We start from the raw sequence: 21,059 nt of genomic DNA, 5'->3' as shown, positions 1-21,059 counted from the left end.
CAACTGGTTAGAATTTCAAACAAGTTGCATACCCACACTGATAACAGGCTGACCTGATGATGCAGGTGAAGATAACTATGTGTGGCAGAGGTCAAATCTGTGTGTTGTCTTCCTGCTCGGGAGCACAAAGAACAGTTCAGTTTACATTTTTCAGATGTATATGAGGAACTGATCAAAATATAGGCCCAAGTCATTATTCACTGAAAATCAACTCTCTAATGAGCTGTTAATTCAAAGTGTTGCGAGTTCAGTTCGAATCATGAACCTAGTCGATTGGTTCAAGAACTGGATCAGATGAATGATTCATTCAAGTTCACTGACTTAATGATCAAGTTCTCCTTCTGTGTTCCACTAAAAAAATAGAATACAGCTATTTTTCACGCAGAACATGTTTTTGCATTTAAAAGAGAGACAGGGTAGTGAATTTAAGCTGAATTTCTTTTAACTTACAATAACACTTTAATTCATATTGGACATGTGCCCATATTCGGTAATACGATATATCACGATAATGAATATGCACGATATTGTTATCAAGGGCACGTCAAAATACTGTGAATAATTATTAATTACGAATTATCCAATTTTTTTATAATGCATTTTAAGAAGACTTTCCCCATCAGCCATATAAAATGCACAACACCGCTGTATGCTGCGTCAAAGGGACACGTGCACTCACGTAAACAAACCCAACATGCGTGAGAAGCACATGGCGTAACGAGCGAATGAGACATGCTGAATTAAAGTGCACGTCCACTTTCTGACAGCAGAGGGTGCTGAAGGAACAGCAGAAATGAAGCGGTTACCCCGGAAACCCGGTAAACAAAGCAGCTGCCCACTGAGCAGTAATTAAAATTCTTCAAACAGCCATTCAGTTTTTGGGATTAGCAATGTTGTTCATTACAGCACCAAATACTTAATACTTAAAGACTTAATAGGCTATTTATTTTCAAACTTAAGCATTTTTATATTTTAATCTGGACTACAACATGCCCTAATGTAATGTATTTCAATGTAAAATGTTCTGATTATTTGTTATTGTTCAGTAAAACTGAAAAATTTACTTAATTTTTTTTTGTGTATTGCGTTATTGTATTTAAACATTCAGAGTTCTTGTTGTTATAAGAAAAAGTTCTTAAACCTGTTATACTATTAAAACACTTTTTTTTTTTTTGCAACTTATTTCAATATAGTGATAATACCGTATACCGTGATAAAAGCTTTAGCAATTATCGCAGCATGAAAATTTGATACCGTCACATGCCTAATTCATATATAAACTGTCATGCTAGTAAAAAGCCATAGAATTTGAGCTGACATGTGGCTGGTTTCCAAGATCTCCAAGAGTCTGAAGTGGATTTTGGTTAACAAAAAGACGTCAGGAAATAATATATATGCTTCGCAACTTATTCAGAGAAATGACGCTGACTGTTTATGGATTTAAAGACATGAAGCTTTATTTCCAAGCATTTATACTGTTGTTCTGAGCAAGATTTGCAATTTAATAATAGGGGATTTTATGTATTCTAATATTTATTGTATCCATTTTGTGTTAGTTCTGTTCCCTTTGTTGGCAGTGTGCAGTTTTCCTACCCAATGACCATTTTCTGAAACTTGGTTGATTTGACACAGAATAACCCCATAAACATTACAGATGATGTTGGAATATCAATTTATGTACATACATGTATCTTAAAAACTATTCATGTACAACTGATACGCTGCAAATCCGGTGGTTTTAGGTCAGTGTTTTGGCTTTAGGTCAGTGATGCCCTCTGTCGGTAGGGAATTGTAAAATGGCCGCTCGAACACTTCAGGTGGCTTCACCGTCTGCTGGCAGTTTAGAACCCAATGAAAATCCAGTCATTTATATAGATCAGTGGAGAGATGCTGCAAAAGATGTAAGTGCAGCAGTCAAATATGTCTGTCTAGCACAGGGGTTCTCAACTCTGGCCCTCGAGGTCCACTTTCCTGCAGAGTTTAGCTCCAAACCCTAATCAGTCACACCTGAACAAGCTAATGAAGAGCCCAATTCAGAGGCTGCATCCTTAAAGGCTGCATTTGAAGGCCGAAAGCGGCAGCGGCGCAACGAAGGCTGTCCCGATTAGAAGGCTTCTTTGAACGCAACCTACAAATTCATCCTTCGTTCAGCCTCTTAATTGGGACACAGCTATGGTTTTCAGGCTTACTTGGAAGTTAGAAGCAAGTGAATTTGATTAAGATTGGATACGGCCAGTGTTGAGAACCCCTGGTCTAGCTCATGTTTATATAGATAAACAGAGCAGTGGAATGCAAAATTGCATTCTGTGTTGAGTAAATGATGACAGAATGTGCTATTTTTGAGTGAACTATTCCTTGAAGTGGCATTAACATAATTATTAGCAGTGACAAAACGACCTAAAGTCATTTGTCAATGAGTTACCAATTTCTAGTGACATGAGTGACAGTGACCGGTGTTGATGGGACAGAGTTGAGCAGCTTGATGCAAATGAGCAGCGGTGCGATTCGCATCTGTGGAGACAATGAATCACCAGCTGATACAGAAGTTAAGCTGGAACTCAGCACAGCAACAAAATAAAAGTTACAAAAAAACACTATTGTGATTGATTTGAAGTTTTCTGATTTTAAATTACAGCTGCAAATAGCACAGGGCTCAATTGTGACCATTTTAGTCACATATGCTCCCTAAATTTAGTCTGTGTGACTATATTTAGAAGCATTTGTGCGAGTGCAGATAATTGTTGTGGGGCACACAAACTGCATTGCAATCATTTCCCAAGATGTCATTTTTGTGAAAAATTACAAAGTCTGTAAACAGGACATTAAAGGTGCAATAGGACATTTTCAGAGAGGCTAGCAATAGCGAGCTAGCTTTCAAATCATAACATCCCACCCCACCTCCCTTCAGAGCACTCTCCAAAGCAATGCCTCCTCCAAAACACATCAAGGCACACACACACACACACACACACACACAGCTACTCTCAACGAAGCGTCACAGGAGACGGCGTTAAACTGCCTCATGTCTCAAAGCACGTAACATTACAATAATAATGAACGTAAACAACTTGGAGAGCTTGTACCTGATTGCTGCAGATTCATTTTGGTGTTGATACTGTTGACATGGAAGTGCATAATTCCGATTCTGAGGATGTGAACAGCTCCGGTTAGAATGTCACGGGTTGCCATCTCTTAATTATGGTAGTTATGGTGTGAACGCAGCATAAGCTTGTTGTTTTGGTTCAGTAGGAACTGTAAAAGGTGGCTGCTGTTTGTTTGCGGTGCTCGTGACTGAGTATCTGTCTGCATAGCATGAAACGCGCTGATGTATGATGTCTGCACGAACATGGTGTACGAGGGTATGTAAAAACATACATTGACAGGCCATCGTAGGTGATAACAACATAAACAGTATAACAAAAAAATGTTTCTATAGAGAATTACCTATTGCACCTTTAACAGGCTAGAGACGGAACGTGCTGAAGACTGAGGCAAAGCGAACACAGACTTGCCAGTGGAGCAAATGCTGTACCAGGCAGGCATAACAAGCTCACTCTTCATGATGTGTCATGTGTGTCTTTGTTTGGATCATAATTAAAATGCAGTGGTGCCTCTAATTTCAATTGGCTACAAATATTTTTGTTTAAGACCAGTTTGGCCTGTTGTAGAGCAAATAAACAACAAATAAATTTGCTTAAAGAGAAAAAGAAGAAGGAGGACAAAAAGCACCCGGAATCGGAATTGACCCATTTTTCTTGTACAAGAAAAATCAGAATTTTAATTATTGTCCAGTTGATTTTTCTATTTTTCCAACACAGATATTTCTTATTTTTCACACACTATTGATGATTCCATAGTTAACAAGGAAAGAAAAGCTCTTTGCATTGTGTTTGCATGAGTTTTCCCCGTCTCCATGACCAAGCTCCTGTATTACATGCAAAACACTGGGAGGGATGTTTTATATTGTTCTCAGAAATGCAGATTTGCATTAAAGTTTCTGCTGATATGAGAGAATGACACCAAGCCAAACCGGATCATCAAATCCTACCCCGATTCATTTTAAGGAGTTTTGTTGAACAGACTGCACAGCAGTGTCTTTGTTTTGTCCTTGTTCATCTGAGTTTTGTACTAACTGGTTGCCAATGAGATTATGTGGGACCTTATGCAGCTCGTTGAGATGTGTCTAAGGTCCAAGTTTTTCTCCTAAATGACTGCTGTGCTTGTCTTGTGGAAGTAACAGAAGCTTGTTGGTATAATCACTGTTGGCTTGAAGTTGTAAGCGTTAATAAATGCCAGACAATATTGTCAAATGGATAGTACAATCTCTTTTTTTTCTTTTTTTTTTTTTTTTTTCTCTCTCATTGGATGATATGTGATGTTGTAAAACAGTGACACATGCAATCTTGTGACTTTGAAACCTTAAACTCTAAAGGAAAGTAAAATAATTTTTGTTGGCAACAGTAGCTAAGTCATGATGGTCAAGAAATCATCCACCCCTCAAATTTGATTAGTGAGGTAGAGGCTGGTTATGTACTTGTGAATGCACGCTTTTCGCTTTCGCAATTAACACACTCTGTATGCGCCTCTGCAGCTTGTGCTGAATGGAGCAGAGCAGATGCTTTCAGTTTATAATTGTAGTTTCCGTTGTCCAACTGAACTAAATGTTTGTTTGTTTGTTTGTTTGTTTTTTTTCCCCTAAAAAATAAAAGGAAAACGACAGTGGGGGTGATGTCACGGTGGACAAGTAATGTACGTTTGAACACCACTTAACACCGCTAATGCCTTCTAGTGCAGCAAGCCTACTGTGATGGTCACTGTAGTGTTCTGTCAGATTTTTTTGAAGTCATTTCAATAGGAATCCATGCAATCTGGAGTTTCATGTGAGGGCGAAAGATTTCTCCTCGCAGATTATACAAGGTTGTTTAAGTTGGTCATGCATATTCACTGAGGTAACTAACATAAAGCTGCTTGGTTTGAAAGTGACTTCTATGTGAGCTAAGCTCCATACATTGCTACACTATATGGACACTAATGGACAATGGACCTTTTTTGGCTGCAAAATTTGATCTAGAATGTCCCCGTCTGAAATCGTACCAGCCCCGCTTGTCCTGAAGTCTGTAAGCAAATACTCTTTGTTGATAGAAGGTCTGGTGGTATCTTTTAGCAAACAAGGGTGCCCGTAACTTGTCGTGTCAGGTGCCCTCAACCCCTGAGCTTGATGGTGGAGGTACTCTAATGACTTATTCTGTTTGTGATCTTTGACTTGCTGGTAACAGCAGAGACTGTTAGCCGTTCCATGACTCAGCATGACCTCTCAGATAGATCTGTTGGGTTTCCTGTTCTTCTTAGGGTTGTTTAAACCCGCCATAGTTACAAAGGGAAGATTGGAGGGAAGATTTATGCTCAGTAACAAAGTGCATCTTGAGTCTTCATTAACTTGTATAGCTTACCTTTATAATGCGACATAGACTTAATTTGTAGATTGACTGATTGATTGATTGCCAATAGACATAAGGGCTGGGTATCAGCAGCTACGTTATGATGCATGATACACATAGCTGTACATAAATCTCAATTCAATACATGATGATACCATTATTGAATTGCAGTTGTGTATCCATGAGAGGGAATATATTTCAAAATATCTTTTGAAAGTTTTGCTCATCAAAGAGAATCCTGAAAAAAGTATCAAGGTTTCCACAGAAATATTAAGCAGCACAACTGTTTTCAACATTGATGATAATCAATCAGCATATCTATATGCAAATCAACATATTTGCATATACAGTGCTCAGTGTAAAATGAGTACACCCTGTTTGAAAAGTAACATTTTAAACTATCTCAATGAACACAAAAACAATTTCCAAAATGTTGACAAGACTAAGTTTAATATCTGTTTAACTTATAACATGAAAGTAAGGTTAATAATATAACTTGGATTACACATTTTTCAGTTTTACTCAAATTAGGGTGACGCAAAAATGAGTACACCCCACAACAAAAACTACTATATCTAGTACTTTGTATGGCCTCTATGATTTTTAATGACAGCACCAAGTCTTCTAGGCATGGAATGAACAAGTTGGCGACATTTTGCGACATATATCTTTTTCCATTCTTCAAGAATGACCTCTTTTAGAGACTGGATGCTGGATGGAGAGCGATGCTCAACTTGTCTTTTCAGAATTCCCCATAAGTGTTAGATTGGGTTCAGATCAGGAGCCACTGAATCACTTTCACCCTGTTCTTCTTCAGAAATCCAACAGTGGCCTTAGATGTGTGTTTAGGATCATTGTCATGTTGGAAAAGCATCTTCTCTTTCAGTATAGAGCAGTAAATCTGTGAATTCATGATGCCATCAATGAAATGCAGCTCCCCGACACCAGTAGCACTCATGCAGCCCCACATAAGGACACTGCCACCACCATGTTTCACTGTAGGCACCATGCATTTTTCTTTGTATTCCTCACCTTTGTGACACCATACAGTTTTGAAGCCATCAGTTCCAAAAACATTTATCTTGGTCTCATCACTCCAGAGTACAGAGTCCCAGTAGTCTTCATCTTTGTCAGCATGGGCCCTGGCAAACTCTAGGCGGGCTTTTTTGTGCCTGGGCTTTAGGAAAGGCTTATTTCGTGGACGGCACCCATGCATGCCATTCCTCTGCAGTGTACGCCGTATTGTGTCGCAGGAAATAGTCACCCCAGTTTGGCTTTCTACTTCTTTAGATAACTGCAGTGAACTTGCATGCTGAATTTCTTCAACCCTTCTCATCAGAAGACGCTCCTGTCGAGGTGTTAACTTCCGTGGACGACCTGGATGTCTCTGTGAGATGGTTGCAGTTCCATCTTTTTTTTTTTTTTTTTTTTTTTGTACCACTTTTGCTGCAGTATTCTGACTGATAAGTAAAGCTTTGCTGATCTTCTTGTAGCCTTCACCTTTCTGGTGTAAAGAAATTATTTTCTTTCTCAGGTTTTGTGACATTTCTCTTCCATGTGGTGCCATTGCTGACAGCATGAAATGGGAAGGGGTTTTAACACCCTTTTATAGTCAACTGTCTGCTGGACACCTGTGTAATGAATAATTAGACTCATCTGTGGTTGAATTCTTGTTAAATTAGACATTTGTAGTCTAAAATCTAGCTTTACTCCAGAGACTTTCAGTGTGGTGTAGGGGAGCGCAGGGCACAAACTAACGCGGGGTTAGTTGTAACACACGTGGTTTAAATACTTCCACACACACTAGCATGAAGAAACTTAGCGTATTTACTAGTTGCCATATCAACAATATATAGAGAAAAAATTGTGCCAAAAATCTTTGGAAGATATCACTGAACATTTATTCAACAATAGCAAAAGTACATTTCTTACTTAAGCTAATTTTTCATCTATATTTTTTGTTTTTATTTAAAATTAGACAAATCTGATATTATTTTAATGTCTAATCTCTTGTTTAGCAGTTTGGGTAGTTCTTTAATGCTTTACTAAATAACAGAAGACACTAACCATGTTTAAATTCCAGTTGCGCAGATAGGGTTCGTTGTAACACTGCGTTACAGTGTGCCCTGCTATTAGAACTTTACTATTCTATACAGTTACGATATAACTGGCATAATTAACTTTTATGAATTTCTGTTGATAAACTATGGAAAAAAAGGTGAATAAAGACTGAGAGGAAGAACCTGAAGAGCCTGAACATCCAGAAAATGTTCAGCATTTGTACTGGCTCGTCTATTTGTCTCGTGTTGTGTGAGAGCTGTGAGTGGAGGGAGAGGAATGTTTTTGTTCAGCTCTGTTTTTCTGAATGTTTGGATATGTTTCTTCATCTGTTTGGGTGTATTGTTTTGACCAGTGCTATATAGCTGTTTTGCAGAGTGTTCATGGTCAGTCTACAAAATTATTTAAATTTAAATTTCTAAAAAAATGCTATTATTTTGTATAAACAAAATAATTATTGTCTTTTATTGACAAAATATTTTAGTTTGTCATGTGATATATATATATATATATATATATATATATATATTTTTTTTTTTTTTTTTTTTTTCTAATTAAGTCAGATACAATTTTTAGCTGTCATATGGTTGTGTTACAACGTGCCCCATCACATGTTACAGTGTGCCCCACCTGTGGGGCATGTTGTCACATTTCACTTCCTTTCTTTCGGGGTAAATAAAGAAAAAATTATACACTGTATTAATGAAACAAAACCACATATTTGTACCAGACATGTGTGAAATTAATGTGGAACAAAAGAAATTCCCTGAACCCTAAGTACATTTACACAAACTGAGAAAGTCAGAAAGCGTTGGGTTGTGCCCCGCTCTCCCCTACTCATTTTTGCATCACCCTAATTTGAGTAAAACTGAAAAGTTTGTTCTGTAAGTTATATTATTAACCTTACTTTTATGTTATAAGTTAAACAGATGTTATATAAAACTTAGTCTTATCAACATTTTGGAAATTGTTTTTGTGTTCATTGAGATTGTTTAAAATGTTACTTTTCAAAGGGGGTGTACTCATTTACGCTGAGCACTGTAGATAAAATGCAAAATGATTCTATAAAAAGAAAAAATTCTGAAGGATCATGTGACGCTGAAGACTGGATTAATGGCTGCTGAAAATTCAGCTTTGCATCACAGGAATAAATTACATCTTTAAATATTAAAAAAAAAATTACTGTATTTTTGATCAAATAAATACAGCCTTGGTGAATAGAGATGCATGATTCTGGATAAATTGAGAATGATGATTTTTTTTTGTTTGTTTCAAACAGAGATCACAATTATGAACAAACTAAACTAAATAACGTAATTTACTAGGGGTTCTAACAAAATGTTAATTTCTGCAGTCTAATTAATTTGAACAAATTATTAAAAAAAAAATCGGTTTGAATGAATGATTCAATGACACTCATAAAGACTTATTTAATTACTGGATGAATCAGTGTTTCTGAACGAATCTCTTGAGTGAAATGATTCATTGACGCACACATACAGTCACTTGTCAACCCCTAGTGGCATAACAATGTAATCAATACAGTTGTTATTTGAAGCAAAGTTACTTTCAAAAGGTGATTTGCTCTATTTTGATCGCTTCCGTAGACATCAGTGTTTATACTGGAACTATAAACTTTTATCCCACTATTTCTGCAATAATGTGAATATTTGTAACACAGAAATAACGATAAGGTGTGGTTGAAGAAACTGTTTGTGAAGCTGTTTCATACCTAGATAGCCTAACTGCTTTCTCTGGGACAGCGACAGCACAAACGCAGATTTGAATGTTCCGGCGTGAATTTTTATTTTTTTTTAATAGACAGCGATTTGGCTATGTCATTTAAGAATGATATTGTGTGGTTGTTTGAATCAAGATCGCAATCTTTTAACAATTAATTGTGCTGCTCTATTGGTGAGTATAAAAGACTTCTTTCAAAACATAAAAATCTTACTGACCCCAAACTTTTAAATGGTAGTTTGTGTATATCAATAGTATATAAATATTTGTTTAGATATTCTTTTTCAGTAACACTCAAGGTTTTCTGACAGTCTGAGTAATGTGTGAGGTGTTTTTTTTTTTTTTTTTTTTTTAAGTGACAGAATGGGGTGACGATGTGAGACCAATGTCTGAAGATGAAGCCATGGTCATAGTTAACCATCAAGCTACAGGAGATGTGTGTACCCTAATGATGTGCTTGCAGGACAAGGGCACGGTAAGCACACCTCTGGTTGGTTTAGGGTTAGTACTGTTCTGATGGTTGTGAATTGTACATTAAATATATTTAAAGCTTGTCACACTGATAATATTCCAGATTTTAATCAGGCAACAAAACTAATCCTTGTGTTCTTATCCAGGTTGTACGAAAGATGATGTGGTTGATGGACCATGTTTTTAAATATACCAATTTTGGGGTTGTGTCCCTGATTCATGGTGATTTCTTCATCAGGCAGGTACGTACTATTTTCTTAAAAGCAAATATGGATGTTTTGTAACATAAATGGACAATTTGATATGAGTTGATTGTAATTTTGCTAAGGTTAGCTCTAGGGTTGTCATGGTACTAAATTTTCAGTAGTCTCTACCAATACTAGTAAAATTTTGCGGTTCTCTGTACCAATTTTGGTACCGAGCAAAAACCGTAGTCTCCTTTTTGGTTATCACTGTCAATTATCGCAGTTTCTGATCACATTTAAATAGAGTTGTCAATCCACAAACACAAACTTTGTACTTAGCAGCATGAAAAACTAAACTTGTAATCAGATTGTGAATGGATAATAAAGCAAGAGAAGAGCCTCCCTTTATAATCACTAAGGCTGTCAATCTCTAAAGCACAAGCTCACTGAACTCTGCACTCTCGTAAAAACTCTTGTCATAATAATAAAAAAAAAAAAAAAGCTGTCCCCCCCCCCCATAGTACTATAGTTTCTATAGTACTGACTGGTGCCGGTATGTTCGACAACCCTAGTTGTCCCTAGTAACCCTAGTAATTTGTTTGCACTGTCTGTACATTTCTTGAAGTAGTGGGTCTAACAAACTAAATGGCTGTTAGTGCAAGGGGAAATTCAGTCAAAATTGACAGGTCTTGTGCATTACCAACAGGGCAAAGCACATCGAGAAAAGCAGCTAATTTACCTGAAGGATCACCTAGACAAGTATTACTACAGCAGAGACAGGAAGTGGATTGTGCTGTTTCCTGAGGGCGGCTTCCTAAGAAAGAGACGAGAGACAAGTCAGTCCTTTGCCAAAAAGAATGACTTGCCCTACTTGACTCACGTAACACTGCCACGGCTGGGTGCCACAGAGATTATCCTGAAGACTTTAGGACCCCAGCAGGAAAACGGCATCCTGGGAACAGAGGGTCCACCAGTTCAAAGTAAGGAACAAAATCACTTATCCATGTAATCCAGTTTGAGTAGAATGTGTTTTTCCCCAATTTCCTGACATTATTCACACAAAACAAGACTCCCTAGAGCAGATTCTAATGGCTAGTATGGCAGTGCCATTTAATATGATTTGAGTTCATTCACCATTTTGTTTTTTTGTTTGATTTCATCGCTATGTCTGAAATCAAATACTTCCCTACTATATAGTACTTCCGGCGAGATTCTGAAGAGCTAATACATTTTGCTAAATGAAAATATTTAAGCAAATGCGGTTGTCAATCCTAAATGCTGCCATAATGTATTTGTATTACTGATAGATGCTTTTTGATTCCTTTATGTTGGGGTGTTTTAATTTGTAAAGTATTTTTATGATAAAATGATTGGGGGTGGGTGGGGAGGAAACGTTGAAAGATTAATGGCAGAAGTTTACTATTATTTATTGGTAAGTTAAGTAAGGGATTAATCAGATTAATAAAGTAGCACTGGTGCCACTAAGTTCTACAGATGGTGGGGCCAGCACCTGATTTGGTAGTGCTGGGGGAAAATTTATCATAAAGTTAATTTAATCATAAAATTACTATTATTTTGCATTAAGAAGTGCAGTTACTAATAATATTACATGTTTGTTTATTGGAAATTTAATAGTAAAGCTCTGTGCTTGAATTGATACGCAGATAAAATTTTATTAACATCAGTAACGTGCACTACAGTTAACATAAAAGATTTAAATTCTATTCTTATTAAATGTACCATTGTTTTTATATAGTATCATATTGCACTGACCAACAGCTTCAGTGATTATAAAAGGAGCGTTACTTGCTTTCTTTGTAGTTGTCACAATTTAAAGAAAAGTTTTTGTTTTTCATGGCTTTGAGTTCCTACTTTTTTTCCATATATTAGGATGTGGAAATGGCTAATAAGTAAATAAGTGCTCCTCTTCCACCATCTACTGGTTATAGTGGTAATTTCTTTTTTTCTTTTTTTTTTTTTAATTAAATAGTGCTTGTTTGCCACAAAGTGTTAATACATCTTTAAACTTTTAGTTATACAAACATCACATTAAAAACAACATTAAAATTGGATAATATTTAGAGCTTTGAAGTGCTGTGAAAAAAAAAAAAAAAAAAATTGTGAAGCACTTGAAAGTCATTGAAAAGTGCTTGAATTTCACTCTCAAAAGATTATACGAACCCTGAGATGAATAATGTAAAAACAACAACAACAAAATATTCGACTATTTCTGCCACAATACCATGGTTACAGTTAACATTGCTACATTAAATCCATGGTGAATGTTGGTGATTTGTGGATTAAAGGTGGGCTAAGTCATTTTTCAAAAAACACTTTTTGGAAGTTAGTCGGGCTGACACCAATAACAAACGTGTAACCAATCAGCATTAGGGGGCATATGACGGTCGAGGCGACAGAACGAGCAAGAGGGAGATTTGAAGAAAAAGAGAGATGAGACATAATACAAAAGAGCTCAAAAGAAAATCACTGGAATGAAGGTTTATTGCTGGGCAAGCACTTTAGGACCCGCGTTAATATTAGAAAAGCTTTCCAGTGCTGGAGAGAGCTAAGCAGGAAGGCCTGAAAACAGATGTGGTGGCTGCTTTGATTCCGCTCCACATGCGAGTAACACTGGGTTGCTGCTGTGTTGTTGGAGACTAACAACAAACTCTTGTTTGTATTTACCATTGTGTACTGTACGTTTTTTTTTTTTTTTTTTTTTTTGTGCTTGTCGTTCGTTCATCATCTGTGCTTTATTTTTAGTAAAGCAATATTTTGTTGCGCGTCAGCTGTGATAAACAGAAATCCACTCTTGCACTGTATGTGTAACAGTGGCCAGCTAGTGAGAGTTGTGCAGTTAAACCACTGTGCACTGACGATCGCTAGGAAATGTGGTGTTTAGCATCACCACATTTCATGCACTCGTCTGCCAGCAGTGATCAGGCCAGGGTTCGAGACCGACTGGGAGCAGGGTGGTTAGGATTGGAGGGTGAATTTTGGAGGCGGAGCAATGAAGAGAGGGGTGGGTTTGTTTGTTGATATTTGAAATCAACCCAATGTCCAACAGCATTTTTGAAAAATGGCTTACCCCACCTTTAAAAAGCCTTCTATAACTTGTTCATTCATGGCACAGTGTTTCTCCTGGTTTCCATGTCAGCGCTGTTTGATCTGATATCTGTGGTTTATAACACAATGATGTGCCAAATATGAATGCTTCCCACTAGATCTCGCTGCGATATTATTTATTTATTTATTTATTTATTTATTTATTTAATGGATGCACCAAAAAGTTCTGCCAACGAAAATTATCAGCTGGAAATGTATTTTCGGTTTTTGGCCGAAAGAGAAAAACAGCCAAAAATATATGCCGCCCCACCCCTCAATATTCAGCGCTCAGGTTTCACTCTCGCTCTAGCCATTATCACTGCACGGTGTAATGCTCTGCTCATTATTTCACTCAGTGCACATGCGCAATGCTCAGTTGCTCAAGGCCCATGTGAATGGTCCACTCGTGTACCGTTCATGCTCATTCGAAAAGCAAAGTCCGCTCATAATACGCCGACATGAAGTTTCTATGTAGTAGTATGCTTGTTTCTGTTTGCAGTAGTCCTACTGCAGGGCTCCAGACTGCAACTAAAACAGTCACATTTGCGACAAAAAATATTAATTTGCGAGTGATATTTTTGCTGAGATTGCTATTTCCGACAATATAAATTTACATGTTATGATTAAAAATTGTGTGCCTTTTTACCTGCATGTTCTGTGATGAGTAGCCATCACATCTTTTGTTGTGTTGACTTGTGGAAAAAAAACCTCACTGAATTTGAGCGCCAAAATACGCACATGGACAGCGAGGATCAGCTTTCCGGGTCAGAAACGCATGTCAAAACGTTTTCCAAAGCCCTCATCTCTGTCGAGCAACAAAGCTGTTGGCTGTGCCAGCACGAGAGAGAAAGAAAACAATGGAGACATGAACATCCAAGTACTGTAAAAGTGCAGGAAGGCAGCATCTATTTCGTGCACACAACATGGATAAACTACAACAGATAAACATGTCGGCTGTGTTGACGTAAACTAATAATTTTAATTGATACTGATATGGATTCTTATTCTCAACATCTTTTAATATTTACAGTTTTGTTACTGCCTGAACTTCACATTATTTGTAGCGCAGCCATCCATAATCGCAGTAAGATTTGCACTCATCACCTTTAATATGTCACTTTTAATGTTTGTTAATTTTAGTAAACAGTTAACTAACTTTTCAGCTTTCAAATTCTGTCAATTTTATCATGAAATACAAGTAATAAATGTTATTTTGGCATTTTTCAATGTGGCCTGATAGATCGCTCAATCAGTATTTCGATCTTGGAAAGAGCTTTGTATAAAACAGCTGGAGAACAATCATGTCACGTAACATCAAATTTACGTCAGAAAAGCTATTCAATGCTCATAAACATGTCAGTCAGCTAGAAAAACTAACTATAGAAAGGAGCATTTTGCTGAGGGGTGTATCTCACAGAAGTGAGTACACCTCATGTTTTTGTAAATGTTTTATTATATCTTTTCATGTGACAACACTGAAGAAATGACACTGTGCTACAATGTAAAGTAGTGAGTGTACAGCCTGTATAACAGTGTAAATTTGCTGTCCCCTCAAAATAACTCAACACACAGCCATTAATGTCTAAACCGCTGGCCACAAAAGTGAGTACACCCCTAAGTGAAAATGTCCAACCTTCACAGGTTACCACTGGAGTCCTCTTCCACTCCTCCATGGCGACATCACAGAGCTGGTGGATGTTAGAGACCTTGCGCTCCTCCACCTTCCGTTTGAGTATGCCCCACAGATGCTCAATAGGGTTTAGGTCTGGAGACATGCTTGGCCAGTCCATCACCTTTACCCTCAGCTTCTTTAGCAAGGCAGTGGTTGTCTTGGAGGTGTGTTTGGGGTCGTTATCATGTTGGAATACTGCCCTGCGGCTCAGTCTCCGAAGGGAGGGGATCATGCTCTGCTTATTCATGGTTCCCTCAATGAACTGTAGCTCCCCAGTGCCGGCAGTACTCATGCAGCCCCAGACCATGACACTCCCACCATCATACTTGACTGTAGGCAAGACACACTTGTCTTTGTACTCCTCACCTGGTTGCCGCCACACACGCTTGACACCATCTGAACCAAATAAGTTTATCTTGGTCTCATCAGACCACAGGACATGGTTCCAGTAATCCATGTCCTTAGTCTGCTTGTCTTCAGCAAACTGTTTGCGGGCTTTCTTGTGCATCATCTTTAGAAGAGGCTTCCTTCTGGGATGACAGCCATGCAGACCAATTTGATGCAGTGTGCGCGTTTGTTCTGAGCACTGACAGGCTGACCCCCCACCCCTTCAACCTCTGCAGCAATGTTGGCAGCACTCATACGTCTATTTCCCAAACACAACCTCTGGATATGATGCTGAGCACGCGCACTCAACTTCTTTGGTCGACCATGGTGCCTGTCGCCTGTTCTTTGTGGAACCTGTCCTGTTAAACCGGCTGTATGGTCTTGGCCACTGTGCTGCAGCTCAGTTTCAGGGTCTTGGCATTTGTTGCCATGTTGAACTTCCAGTGACCAGTATGTGAGACACACAAAATTTAACACACCTGCTCCACATTCACACCTGAGACCTTGTAACACTAACGAGTCACATGACACCGGGGAGAGAAAATGGCTAATTGGGCCCCATTTGGACATTTTCACTTAGGGGTGTACTCACTTTTGTGGCCAGCGGTTTAGACATTAATGGCTGTGTGTTGAGTTATTTTGAGGGGACAGCAAATTTACACTGTTATACAAGCTGTACACTCACTTAGCGAAATGCAATTTCTTCAGAGTTGTCACATGAAAAGATATAATAAAATATTTACAAAAATGTGAGGGGTGCACTCACTTCTGTGAGAGACTGTACATGCAAGACATATATGACGACGTTGCATTAGTAGGGGGCCAAACTATAGGCTACTCAAGTGATGCTGACATTATTATGGTCAGTGACACTAGCTCAGATTCTGTGTAAAGGACAATTCTTTGTGCGTGTATGTAGTTCTCAAGTCCTTCTTTAAGTGAATCTTAGTGGACTTTTTTTCCCCCATGTAATATAGATTTTATTTTAGTATTTGTTTTTTAACTATCTATTTAAATAACTTCAAATACTGTTCCTTCAGTTTTGACAGAAGTGTAATGTAGTCCTACACTGTGTCAATATTTGCCACACCTAATACATAGTTGAACTTCCTTGCTGGGTGGATCTTTCTTCTATTTTATCTGGAAGACAGCCATCCGTACACCACATATATTTGCTTTGCTTAATGGAGGGCTTAACTAATGGAGATTATGGATTCTGACAGGCAAGGATTCAGAATGAAGAAACACTAAGCCTGGTTAAACAAGATAATTAGTTACTAGTATTGTCTCGTAAATACGTGGAAACATCTATCAGTCTTTCAGAACACATCAGAGGACATGCCCACACAGCATGCACATCCTCCTGGAAGTATAGTATGAGGAAGTTAACTGGACCACTGAATAGCTGTTTCAGAGATCTTTAAAGAGATAATGCATGGTCACTGTGTGCTTCAACTGACTGGTTACTTAATAAGGGGGACTAGTTTTAGTTCGTTCTGTTTGTGTTTTTCCAGCTATGTTATTTTCACCAGCAGCTTTGAGATTCTTTAGCATGCTAAAATCTCTGTAGCACTTGCATCTCTAAATTGATTTCCTATTATATAGTACAGTGTTATTTTAGTAATATTTATATACTATTTTAGTATTTATTCATATTTTGAATAAGCTTTTATTTTAATATTTTCAGTTTTCATTTTAATTTAATTTTTTCGTGAATTGTATGTTCTCTTTAGTATTTTTAGTGCTGTCAATCAATTAAAAAACGAATCACTTTTTTGTAAAAAAAAAAAAACGTATTAATCGTGATTAGTTTTTAATATTTTCATATTGTAACAATTTCAGTTACTCTCCAAATTAAAGTAGAAACAACTTAAAGACGGTATATTTTAAATATTTTTTTTAATGGCATCTTTTTATGAATGAAGGCCAGTATCACTGATACTAATACTGGTACTGATGTCTCTATGAAATTGATTTAAAAAAAAAAATTATAGACATTCAACATTACAGTACAACTGAAAGCTATAAACTTCAACATTTATTAGCCTTACCAAACATGACGTGGATCTGATGCGCGTCTCATTTCACTCTTTAAGTTAATTTAAGACATTATTTAACTCATTTAAGACTGCTCTTATGAGGATACTCGACAAAACGGCATTTTGGCACAATTCTGTGTTGTTTATTCAAGCGTGAAAGAGAACTCTATACTGGCACGCGTCTTTCTGTGCACACTAGTTGTGTGTGTCAGACACGACATTAACAGACAGTGCGTTCTCGTTTGTCTTGTGGCACTTGAATGGTTTAAAAGCATTTGCGTGAATAAGAGTGTGAACCTATAATGTAACGCTAGCCATATCATGGAGGAAAAAATGGATGCTGCGTTAACTGAAAACGCATTTAACTGAAAAAAAGTATTGCGTGCGTTAAGTTTGACAGCCCTATTATTTTTATATTTCTATTTAGGTTTAATTTTATTTCAGTTTTAGTAATTTTACTACTCTTATTTTATTTACTTTTAAGCAAATATTTGTTTCAGCTTTCAATTACAATTAACAAAAACAATTTAATAGTTTTAGTTAACAATAATACTGATTTAGAATGGATATGTTTCATGTGGTTTTTTTTTTTATTTTTTATCTGTTTATCCTATATTGAAGGCCTTAGTGTTCTTGTATTCTGTTTGTGCAGACTAATGAATATGCAAATTAGTCCCCGCCTCCACTCAATCACACACGCTCAGCCTCAGACTACCTGATCCACTCGGTCAACTGTAGTAAACGCTACACAATGGCAAGTGGAAATATTGGCTTTGGCTTGACTGGGTTATGGTACACTGCAGTTTTAAGGAGAAAATACTCAGCAATGGTGTTGACTGATGAATTTGCACATGGTTTGTCTCAAAGCATATTAAAAACACCGTACAGACATATAAACAACATTAATAACTTGATTTCCACCACAGGGGGTCTTTAAGTGTTTATGTACACATGTAGACAGCCAATGGCATAACTTCTCACACTTGTTGTTTGTTTTATGTTTTGTTATTTTGACATGCTGCACTATTTTACAGTTACAAATAGTTTATCTTTCTTAAAATCTATGTTCTGTTCCATGCTCTCTCTCCATACAGTTATTTTTGAATGCCTCCTAAGAAATATGTCTAATCTGTGTCTGGTGGACCATGATTACAGAGGGTTTTTTTTGTTTTTGTTTTTGTTTGTTTCACATCCAAAAATTTTTAACCGAATGAACCACTTTTTGTGGTTTCTAGTTAATGTTGATAATATTAGTAACTTGCACCAAATGCTAATTGTGCATTATATTGGTCAAGGAATTGGTTAAAGAATATTAAGTGTTGCTCTTCTGTAGTCAAAAGAGATATTTTTGAGACAGTAAAGGCAACAGTCTAGTTACCTTAATAACCTGATGTCAAACTTGTCTGAATTGCTGACTCTTTCTTCTGTCAATGCTATAATCTTATCTAGTAGGGCTGGGTATTGAGACAGTTTTCACGATTCGATTCAATTTCTATTCACATGCTTGATTTGATTCGATTACGATTCCGTTCCAATATTGATTATTTTGGATGTAGTATCAGTTACAGTACAGTATGTGTTACAGTGAATCTCATAAGATGGACGTCATTTGAAATCTTAGACTTTGCTTCATATCAAAAGTAACAAAGCACAAAGATTATTGTGATTTATTGGATGGGAGGCGCGCTACATGTTCTGTTCATTCATCAACTGAAAACGGACTAGACTAATCGATTCTTGGGATTTAAGAATCGATATCGGTTCGTAAAAATGAGAATCGATTAAAATCGAGAAATCGATATTTTATTATTATTTTTTTTTTTACCCAGCCCTATTATCTAGTATGTATTGTAATGTAATAACAGAAGTTTTTTTTTTTTTTCCCACATGATTTTTATCCAGGATGCCTGAAGTGCTTGCTATTTCTATTTGGTACTATATTGATATATTAATTGTTGTCAAGTAAGCTTCATTCATAATGCTTCCCCCGTTGCAAGCCTGTCCGCTCCTCTAAACTGTCCGTGTGCTGCACTGCTCTTGCAGTTGCCTGCTGCTGCCTTTGTTCCGACAATATCACGTTGTTAAATATCCTTTAGAAAAATGTTTCTTTGACAACATGGCAGCATCTCAGTCTCACGCACGCTGTACACAAGTTAACCATGCCCACTTATTTACATGTTGAGGTATACACGGTTATGGATGATATTTTTTTACCTTGGTAATGATATACACTGTCATACCGGCCAGCCCTACAAACTCATCTGACTTTCATTGTTCTGTTGAACACAAAAGATGTTTTGCAGTATTTTCACTGTACTATACTCGCTGTACTTTTCCATAAAACAAAAGCATAAATGCGCTGTATTAAAAGCCTTCTGAAGCCATATGAGGGCTTTGTGTAAGAAACAGACTGAAATTTAACTCAATTTCAAATGCTAAAAATCCTCCCATCTGCAGTATCTATTAAGTAATGTGTTTGGATGGGAAGAGTAAGGGGTTTTTAATTTCATTCTTGATGTGAATTAGCCTTGAAGTGACTTGAGTCTCTGTGTTTGCCCACCTTCAGGTAACAAAGCTAAAGGACTACAGTGGGTAATAGACATGACCATAGCCTACCCTAATGCAAGACCCATGGACATTCAAACATGGATTTTTGGTTACAGAGATCCAACAGTCACACATGTACACTACAGGTAAGAAATATAAGATAATCTATAATTGTATCTGGTGGTAAGTGAGGTCTCAAAGGTCCAACATCTCACTAACACATTGCTGTATTTTAGACCTCAAATATGTTCTAAGTGGCTGTTATTGTGTTGGTTGTGCAACACTTTTGCTTTCTTTGTGGACAGCTAAATTACTTGTACTTGGAAATGACATGCCTAGTTGGGACAAAGTGTAACAGTGTTAAATATAATCAGTGTTGAATGCATGTGAACACATTGACATTTGACTGTTCAGTTAAAAAAAAGTAATATAGTTCTACACAAAGAAATGAAAAGTACCTTTGAAAAAATGTTTGACATAGAGTCACATACAAAGACTCAAGTCCTACCAGTAGCCTGATAAACTTGTATTTTACATGGAGCGGTTTGCCTCATGGAGGCCAACATTCTACTCTTTATCTTAACCTCCCTGTTCTTGGACACTATAACTTATGGAATAAATTAACCATGACTTACTATATTTTCTATAATAGGTAAAAGTTAAATTCATCAATCTGGTGCACTTTGAGAGTTCAAAATTAAGAGCTCCAATCCATGTTCACTGTGCAAATTGAACAAATTTGTCGAACACTGCAGTTGAGCTTTTATTTTGTCAGAAAACTACTGTTTCTGTGAAAACAGGTTTATAAACTCATCTCGTTACTATTCTAGTGAAATGCTGTAATCGTCTTCCCACAAAAATGTTGGAAATTATGCAAATGTGAAAATAAATGTAGAACTGGTGCCTGCTACGTTCTTAAATGCATGCTAAACTTACAGCACACACAGAGATGGAGTTCACTGCATTCATTCACTGTGAACTGAGCTGTTCTGAAATGCGGAAAACACTGCATCACGTGCTGATCACATGAGCAAAGTGTGCACTACGCTTTTGAACACGCAGCACAAACAGATTGTTTACTTATTTAATTAAATCAGTATTTTGCGATTTGATAAGGGCACAAAGCCATATTGCGCTTTCCATTTTAGTTCATTTGACAGATACTTTGCCTAAGCAATGGTGCAAAACTACCTTAGACCTTTTATGTTATGAGAAGTTTTCAAATATTTTCAGTTCATTATGAAACTTTGTTGGCACAGATTAGACTATGGCAGGCCGCCACAGTCTAGGTAATTAATGGGAAACACTGACATGTGCATTACATATATTCTGATCGAAATTTCAGCAAATGCGCATTGCCCAGTCATCGCGTTCAGAAATGGAGAAAGCCACTGCAAGAATGTCATGATAGCTACCA

The 21,059-nt window shown here is 37.1% G+C and overlaps 1 protein-coding gene and 1 long non-coding RNA gene across 3 annotated transcripts in view; one reads left to right on the top strand and one right to left on the bottom strand.

Moving 5' to 3' along the window:
- The window catches only part of LOC127502286 (uncharacterized), a 48,942-nt gene that overhangs the window by 1,097 nt on the left and 26,786 nt on the right, over nucleotides 1-21,059 (bottom strand). Inside the window, exon 2 of one of the 2 annotated variants that reach the window (XR_007926810.1) lies at nucleotides 33-112. This is a non-coding gene — a long non-coding RNA (uncharacterized LOC127502286). The remainder of the gene's footprint in view (nucleotides 1-32; nucleotides 113-21,059) is intronic. The other variant, XR_007926811.1, reaches the window with a different exon arrangement.
- Nucleotides 1-21,059, top strand: part of lpgat1 (lysophosphatidylglycerol acyltransferase 1) — a 40,064-nt gene that overhangs the window by 8,619 nt on the left and 10,386 nt on the right. Inside the window, exons 3-6 of the mRNA XM_051875092.1 lie at nucleotides 9,593-9,711; nucleotides 9,854-9,949; nucleotides 10,599-10,872; nucleotides 19,662-19,788. Coding sequence (XP_051731052.1) covers nucleotides 9,593-9,711; nucleotides 9,854-9,949; nucleotides 10,599-10,872; nucleotides 19,662-19,788 — 616 coding nt within the window. The remainder of the gene's footprint in view (nucleotides 1-9,592; nucleotides 9,712-9,853; nucleotides 9,950-10,598; nucleotides 10,873-19,661; nucleotides 19,789-21,059) is intronic.

This window comes from Ctenopharyngodon idella, chromosome 20 (assembly GCF_019924925.1).
Source record: "Ctenopharyngodon idella isolate HZGC_01 chromosome 20, HZGC01, whole genome shotgun sequence".
Lineage (NCBI taxonomy): Eukaryota > Metazoa > Chordata > Actinopteri > Cypriniformes > Xenocyprididae > Ctenopharyngodon > Ctenopharyngodon idella.
Note: the sequence above shows the minus strand (reverse complement) of the source record. Positions and strands in the feature narration are given on the sequence as shown.